We start from the raw sequence: 9,470 nt of genomic DNA, 5'->3' as shown, positions 1-9,470 counted from the left end.
CTTGGTATCTGCATTTACATCGCTGTATACTTATGCAAGTGTGTGTGTGTGTGTGTGTGTGTACGTATGCATATGTAAAGAGAGAGGGACACAGAGAGTTGACATCCAAGCTGGGTGTATATGCATGTGAGTGTGCTTGTATGTAGAATTAAATGTTACCCCAGGAACAAGGCCCGAAATTTTTGGGGAGGGGCCAGTCGATTAGATCGACCCCAGAACGAAAATGGTACTTAATTTATCGACCCCGAAAGGATGAAAGGCAAAGTCGACCTCGGCGGAATTTGAACTCAGAACGAAATAAGAAAAGGAGATATAGAACTGTGCGCGTGTACATGAGTGCATACATGACAGTCTATGTGTGTGTGTGTGTGTGTGTGTGTGTAAATTAATGTGCGTCGCTGCGTGGTAAGAGTCTTGCTTCCCAACCACATGGTCCCGGGTTCAGTCCCACTGCATGGCACATTGGGCAGGTGTCTCCCACTCTAGCCTCGGGCCGACGAAAGCCTTGTGAGTGGATTCGGTGAACGGAAACTGAAAGAAGTCCGTCGTATGCGTATGTGGGGGGGGGGGTGTAGGTGTATGTGTTTTTGTGTCTTTGTTTGTCCCCAACCACACACACATACACCATTTGACAGCCAGTGTTAGTGTGTTTACGTCCCCGTAACTTAGCGGTACCGCAATAGAGACCAATAAAATAAGTACCAACCTTAACAAAAAAATAAGTACTTGGATCGATTCATTCGACAAAAAATTCCTCAAGGCGGTGCCCCAGCATGGCCGCAGTAAAATGATTGAAACAAGTAAAAGATAAAAGATAAGAAATAGAAGTGAGTCGGTGTTACACAGAGAGATGCACCCTTAATGCAATTCTCGGGTAGAATGAGAGTGGCACATTGTAGATTACGGGTACATAGTCTCGGAGGAGATAAAGTAACAAATTCACAAACGCACAAACTTGCCATTTAATATTATATATATATATATATATATATATATATATATATATATATATATATATATATATATATATATATATATATATATACGCATGTCTAGTCATGCATGAGAATACTTACATAAACCAAAGTATAGAAATATACGCATCACTCCAGATATTGCACACATTCACACATACATGAAGAAATACCCCGTTGATGTTGTTGAAATTCCAATGAAGGAGCCTTGGACCTAGGTTAAAAACTGGCTTTTTCTCCATTGGTAAGAAATAAAAATAAAGCCACCTTATAACATACATAGATATATTCATCGGGGAAAATTAAGATAGACACAAGTAAAAATCATTAATTGCAACGTACGTTTCGCCGTTGCAGTTATACTTGTGTTTATCGTAATTTTCCCTTATATATTCTCTGTATATCATAACTTGTAACATTGCTAAATACAGTGTTCGACTAACCGCTATAATGGAAGTTGAGTGCATAACGGCAATCTAGGTGGAGCTCTAACTCATACAGTAACTGTCGTATATCTAACTGTACACACACACACACACACACAACGTGTGTGTGTGTGTATATATAGATACATATATAAATATACATATGTATGTACATATATATATATATATATATACACATACATACACATATATAGATAGATATACACACTTATATACATGTATACGCGCGCGCATCTACACACACACACACACACACACACACACACGCACATATATACACATGGGAGATTTCCTGTCCTTTAATTTGTTTTAGCTATTATGGGGCCAACAGAAAACAGGTGCCCACTATTTATATATCTTTATAAAAATTAACAGAATGAGATAAAAATCCAAGGCTGTGAAAGATTTAAGAAAGATATCTTTTTATATATGTATGTATATATGTATATATATATATATATATATATATATATATATATATATATATATATATATATACATACACATAAAAATATATATATACATATATATATATATATATATATATATATATATATATATATATATACATATACTTACATATATATAAATACACACGCACATACACACACATATATATATATTATAATGGATAATAAAACGAATGGCATATATAGAAAATAGAATCTTAGTCTTGTCTTGTCGTGGTTGTTGTTATTATTGTTATGGCTGCAGCTTTTGTTGTTATGATTCCTAGTGGCAAATCGTTGGACTTTCCTCATTCTTCCGTAGGGCTGTTTATACAAATCCCTAAATGTTATCCTAACCCAGATTGCACGAGAAAGAAGAGGGATTTTCCGAGCTGGTTGCCGGTTGCGTGAAAACTTCTAGAATTGTGGAGTTGGTTTGCTGAAATTATGTGCAGGTGAGGTGACGTGATGTAGGACGAGTGCGGGATGAGAATTTCAAAAAAAAAAACTCATTAAAAGAAATGGTGGGGGTGGGGAACTTGTGAAGAAACATGTTCCTCTTCTTCATCATTGCGATATTCTGTTGGATGTTGGACTTTCCTCTATCTCCTGTCTCTGAAGAAGAGCTTTGCTCGAAACGAGTTATATATATATATATATATATATATATATATATATATATATATATATATATAGTTAGAGAGAGAGATAAATATATATATATATATATATATGCGTGCGTGCACGCGCGCACACACACACACACACACACACACACACACACACACATATATATAGAAGTGGGGGAGGATTGTGCAGAAGGGGTGAAGTGGGAAAAGGGTGAAGGCGTGAAAGTGTGAGGAACGGCGGTGTTATGTTTATGTGTGAACACGGAAAGGATTTCAGAAATGAATCGAATACATGTTCCATCACGTATCGGGAAAGGTATCGTGTTTGTGGTTTGTGTGCATTTGACTCTGTGTGTGTGTGTGTGTGTGTGTGTGTGTGTGTGTGTGTGTGTGTGTGTGTGTGTGTGTGTGTGAAACGCGTGTGTATATTGGATTAAATCATTTTTGTTAGCTAGAGCGTTGGACTGCAAACAATAACTGCTACACTACAACCGGAGAAACGATGGCAGTTTCAATCCTCGATTGAAGTTTCTCCCCACAATATTGTTGTTGCCACCCCTGGGAAATGTATGAACCAAGAACTATATATATAATATATATATATATATATATATATATATATATATATATATATATATATATATATATGTGTGTATATACATATGCATGTATATATATGCATGTATGTATGTATGTATGTATGTATGTATGTATGTATGTATGTATGTATGAGTGTGTGTATGGTAAGCAGTTTGACGACCGGTGTTGGTGTGTTTATGTCCCTGTAACTTAGCGGTTCAGCAAAAGAAACCGATCGAATAAGTACCAAGTACGGGGTTTAATTTATTCGACTAAAAAGTCTTCAAGCTGGTGTCTCAGCATGGCTGCAGTCTAATAACTGAAACAAGTAAAAGGTAACATATATATATATATATATATATATATATATATATATATATATATATATATATATGCGAGTAAAAATAAATACAAAAAAGGTGGGTTTTTTTGTATGATTGTGTATAGAGGAATATATTATTTTGTTTAAAAGAGTTCCAACACTGTCTGTTTTTTATGTTTTATTTATATTCCTGCAGAACTAATGTGGGGTATAGAATATGGAATATACAATATATAATATGATATACAATATACAATATAAAATAAAATAACATAAAAATGGATGGCACCATGAAAGAAAGTATTGAATGTAGATGAAATATTGAGTGTTCAATATAAAGGATCAAATATATAAATATATAAATATAAATATATATATATAAAGGCGACTCGAGTTTCAGGGCTATTTCCCTTCGTCATGGCCGGTATGACAGACTTTAACAGACTGACTATATATATATATATATATATAAATTTTGTTGAGTGTGACTTCAAAGTTTCGGCTAGTTCGCTTCCATCTGACTACCAACAATACGCGCGCGCGCGCACACACACACTCATATACACATACATATGTTTAAAGGACACAATACATGTCTTTAAGTGCTACTAATAGTTTCATATGTTGAGAAATGGTTTGCTTGCTCCTATGAGTATATTTTTGTTGTTTGTTTTTATTTGAATTCTGTTTTTCCATTCTTCTCTTTATTTTCTAATTTATTTCTTTATTTGTTTCGTTCTGTTTAATTCCAGATCTTCGCGGATCAGAGGTAGACAGCTCCAGTGATCACAGCCAAGAAGCCTTTTCTTCAGCGGCAACAACTACCACTGCACACAAAATGGCTGCCGAATTAACGAACAGATCGAAATTATCTGCCAACAAATTGTCCATAGGTTCGTCGAACAGTGATCACGTGAGACAGTCGTACGCAATGCCGACAGCATTCAGACCGGGTCGCTTAACAAATCTGGAAATCCTCGAAAGAGTGTTTCCTCTTCAGCGTAAATCCGTTTTAGAATTGGTGTTGCAAGGCTGCAATGGAGATCTTGTAAAGGCCATAGAACATTTCCTGTCTGCACAAGACACCCTGGTCGCTCAGCATCAGCAGCAACAACAGCAACAACAACAACAGCACCAACACCACCAGCACCACCGACGCGACCGACACGACATAAACCACACCCAACAACAGCACCATCATCATCATCATCACCACCACACGCAACAGCACCAAGCGTCTATACATCAACACCCTTATATCAACAGCTCGTCCTTCCGGCCTGTCGACCGCCAGAAGTTAACTTTTGGGAGTGTCAAGTCGGCCTTCACACCTCTGTCCCCACTCACGGCCTTTAACGGGCTTCACTCGGCCTTCACGCCCCACATTTCGGCTTTCACGCCCGACGTTTTCCGGAACCCCTTTATACCACACCATCAAGCGCGCTCGGCTGCCGATCTTCTCAGCGCTCCTTCGCAGCTGGCTTATCAAAGTCTAAGTGCCATTCCAACGTCGATCCCCGGAATATTAGCCACGCCATTTTCTTTGCATCCCTATCGTACTATAACCATGGAGAGCGCTCAGTTCTCTTCGAAGATACCAGAAAAAAACAGCAGCGACAAGTCCACACCGACGGACTGTGATCAAACTCGAGACGAGTGGGACGGCGGAAGCGGAAATGGACGTAACACATCCGCAATTAGTAGCACTAAAGATGGCGACTGAATTCGGTCATTGAATATTACAAACATATAAACAGTTCAAGAGCATTGTTAACTAAATATATTATTATCATTGTGGACAAATAACATTTTAAACAGCTTTTTGCCCATATATTGTTTTCGTTCTTTTCTTATTTTCTCTCTACATTTTTGTTGTTGTTGTTATCTCTTTCCTTTCATTTTCTTGTTTTCTTGTATCATTATTTTCTAACCTTGGTAAATTATTATTATTATTATTATTATTATTATTATTATTATTATTATTATTATTAGTATTAGTATTATTATTATTATTATTATTATTATTATTACTATTATTATTATTACTATTATTATTATTATTATTATTATTATTATTATATTTTTGTATACGATTTCCGCAATCCATCACTAAGGTAAACATAGCTGACGTAATCCATCACCATGGCCAACTTAATGACAAAAAGCGCAACTCGAAAGTAACTTATTTATTGGTCCTTTGAACAACAATATTTTGGCATCTCGTTTGCTTTCAACAGGTTCAAAATAAAATAAATGTCAGTCTAATTCATTTTTTAGTTTGAACCTGTTGAAGGTACACGAGATGCCGAAATATTGTTGTTCAAAGGACCAATAAATAAGTTACTTTCGAGTTGCGCTTTTTGTCATTAAGTTGGCCATGGTGATGGATTACGTCAGCTATGTTTACCTTAGTGATGGATTGCGGCAATCGTATACAAAAGTTAAGAACTCATCTCTCTATCTATCACATTTCTGCTGAGTTACCAGTCCTTTATATAAACTATTATTATTATTATTATTATTATTATTATTATTATTATTATTATTATTATTATTATTATTATTATTATTTTACTTCTCAGTGCGCTCGGTCTTGCTTGCTCTGGTTGTTTCTGTGAGAGCAGCCAGCAGCCTGTTGTCAGGGGTCTCACGGGGTCTCTTTCCGCACATTATAAACTTTGATATTTGCTATTTGGTTGTTAATTATCGTGGAAGACATTCAACATCCAAGTACCAATCTCAAAATCCTAACTGCCCCCAGCAGAGCAGTTTTGGAGATAATATCTCCTGGGGTATTATCTAGATGTTTCTGACACCCCTTTTTTATCATGCCTAGGGAACCCACAGTAACACGAACAGTTCTCGCTTTAAGATGCCATATCTTTTGTATTTCAATTTCCAGGTCCTTATATTTACTTAATTTGTTAAATTCTTTTCGGGATATATTTTTATCAGTGGTAACATTTACATCTATTACTCTACAAGTATTTTCTCCGTCTTTAATGACTATGTCTGGTCGATTAGCCTGGATCGTTCTGCAATATCCCAGAGGATAGTGATTCTTTTCCTTATTTCGACTCATTACGGTCTAATATTATTATTATTAGTATTATTATTATTATTATTACTTATTATTATTATTATTATTATTATTATTATTATTATTATTATTATTATTATTATTATTATCATTACTATTATTATCATCATCATTATTCTTATTATCATTATTATTATTTTTTTATTATTACTATTATTATAATCATTATTATTCTTATTATCATTATTATTATTATTATTATTATTACTATTATTATCATCATCGTCGTTATTATTATTATTATTATTATTATTATTATTATTATTATTATTATTATTATTATCTTTCAATTTTGTTTCCATCTCTTGCCAAGTGTCTTCCCGACAACTAGGGCAAAGAAACTCACTGTATACATTGGTAGGCAATTTAAATAAACGCACCAGATTGTTCAGTTACAAAGTCATGTGGTAGAAAAAAGGGGGAGAAAGAAAGAAAAGGGAAAGAAAAATAAGAAAAAAATGAAAAAATAATAAACAAAAGAAACAGGAAATTACTATTATTATTATTGAGTGAGAGAACATTGCATGCCATCAAATTACACTGGGGTACAAATATACGAAGCACAGTATACCCATCATGACTACCCGTCTGATAAGGGTACACCAGGCACATGCATCACAACCATATGTGCGCGACATGGTGATCTCATATCAAGATAAACAGCTTATTATTATTAAGGCGGCGAGCTAGCTGAATCGTTAACATGCCGGGCGAAATGCTTAGCGGTGTTTCGTTCGTCATAACGTTCTGAGTTCAAATTCCGCCGAAGTCGATTTTGTCTTTCATTCTTTCGGGGTCGATAAAATAAATGTCAGTTGAACCCTGTAATCGACTCATAAATACCATTAATCGATTCATTCCTTCCCTAAAAATTACTGCCCTTGTGGCAAAATTTGAAACTATTATTATTGAGCTGAGACCCCTTTCTGTCATGATTAACCATGGGATTGAACCAAGAAAGTAACCCTCCGAGGTACAAGTCCGGGCAAGGTTGTTTATGGAAGACCAGAAGTCGCCCATGCCTACCAGCCTCCCCTCTCCATGCCACCAGTGTTATCCAAGGGAAAGGCGAAGGGGGCCGATACAGCTTGGCACCAGTGACATCACAACTCATTTCAACAGGTGAGTGAACTTGGAGCAACGTGAAATAAAGTGTCTTGCTCAAGAACACAACACGCAGCCCGGTCCGGGACTCGAACTCACAACCTCGCAATCGTAAGCTCGACGCTCTAATCACTGAGTCATGCGCCTTCACTTATTATTATTACTATTATTATTATTATTATTATTTTATGTTTGACTTTTGTTTTGCATTTGTACAAGTTGGATCCAAGTCTCACCCAGAGACCTCAAGAGACAACAAGTTAGAAGTTCATGTATGTGTTATGCCTAGGGTACCATATATTTGGATTTGTACATTTGGATTTGTACATTTGGATTTGTACTAGAGAATGTTTAAGAAACCATAAGAAAATTGTGTTTGTTTTAAAATTTGAGATCACATAGACAGTATTTTACGTAGGATACGGGCAGTTCCCATGAGCACTATCTTTTGAACTTCAGCCATTTTGGGGTTTCCTGGTATCTGAGCTAGGTAGTAATCAGCCCGTTTCGCTGTCATTCCCAGGGCACCTATGACAATAGGTATTGTTTTAGTCTTCAGGTTCCACATTTTGCTAATTTCTATTTCAAGATCTTTATATTTGCTCAGTTTTTGGTAGGTCTTGACAGATACGTCAATAATATTATTATTATTATTATTATTATTATTATTATTATTATTATTATTATTATTATTATTATTAAAACTATTACATGCTACGATAGTTCGCGGGGATGTTGCCTTCAGATTTGGTGACCAAAAATTTACTCAAAATCTCAAGTCTCAATTTTCTGCAGATCAACAATGCAAGTCTCAATTCCGATATGCTTGAGCTTCTTACGCAGATGTTTGGGTGGTTTGCACTTGGCACCTAAACCCTCCCAAGAATTGATGAACTACATCATACATACATTATATACGACTCGGTTCAGTTAATTAAGCATGAACATCACAACTCCCAGTTCCTCCTCCCTCGAATATAACCCAGGACTGCATTAAAAATCAAGCTCGATGTGTTGCGAAGTTTGTTATTCAGTGCCACGTTTTCTACGTTCGAATCACACCAGAATCGTCCTTGTCTTTTATTTTATCGTTCTTGGTCGCAAGCTGGCAATATCATAAGAGCGCCGGACAAACTGCAAAGCAGCACTTCTTCCGGCTCTTTGTTTTCTGAGTTCAACTACCGCAAAGATTAACTTTACTTTTCATCGTTTTGGGTTCGATAAAATAAGTACCAGTTGAACCCTGGGGTCGATGAAATCAACTTGCACTCTGCCCTAAAATTGCTGGCCTTGGGCCAAAATTCGAAACATTTTTATTTAATTTTCTTCCTTTCACATTTACTGATGGAGTATCGTTAAACTTAGTACCAGTAATTCATCAGTGTCAGAGCTTGTACAATCTACCGTAAACACATATGATCTCTCTCTCTCTCTCTCATTGTCTCTTTCTCTCCCTATGTCTCTTTCTCTCTCTCTTCTCTCTTCCTATGTCTCTTTCTCTATCTTTTCTCTCTCCCTATGTCTCTTTCTCTTTCTCTCTTCTCTCTCTCTCCTCACTCCTTCCTCCGTTTCTCTCTCTCTCTCTCTCTCTCTTTCTGTCTGCATGTCTTCTCTCTATCTCTTGGTCTGTCTGTCTCTTTCTCTCTCTCTTCTCCCACCTTCCTCCGTTTCTCTCTCTCTCTCTCTCTCTCTCTCTCTCTCTCTTTCTGCCTGCATGTCTGTCTCTCTATCTCTCGGTCTGTCTGTCTGTCTCTTTCTCTCTCTATATGTCGGTCTCTCAGTCTCTCTGTCTGTTTCCCTGTCTCCCTCTCTCTCTCTTTCTCTCTCTCTCTCTCCCCCCCTCTCTCCCCCCCCCCCTCTCTCTCTG

General features: G+C 36.4%; 1 protein-coding gene across 1 annotated transcript in view; it reads left to right on the top strand.

The window, feature by feature from the left end:
* LOC106882114 (uncharacterized) overlaps positions 1-5,226 on the top strand; it is a 47,396-nt gene extending 42,170 nt beyond the window's left edge. Inside the window, exon 2 of the mRNA XM_089340185.1 lies at positions 4,152-5,226. Coding sequence (XP_089196311.1) covers positions 4,152-5,122 — 971 coding nt within the window. The 3' untranslated portion in view covers positions 5,123-5,226. The remainder of the gene's footprint in view (positions 1-4,151) is intronic.
* The last annotated feature ends 4,244 nt before the right edge of the window (positions 5,227-9,470 follow it).

Source organism: Octopus bimaculoides, chromosome 23 (assembly GCF_046866305.1).
Source record: "Octopus bimaculoides isolate indiv1 chromosome 23, ASM4686630v1, whole genome shotgun sequence".
NCBI lineage: Eukaryota > Metazoa > Mollusca > Cephalopoda > Octopoda > Octopodidae > Octopus > Octopus bimaculoides.
This window is presented reverse-complemented; position numbering and strand designations above follow the sequence as displayed.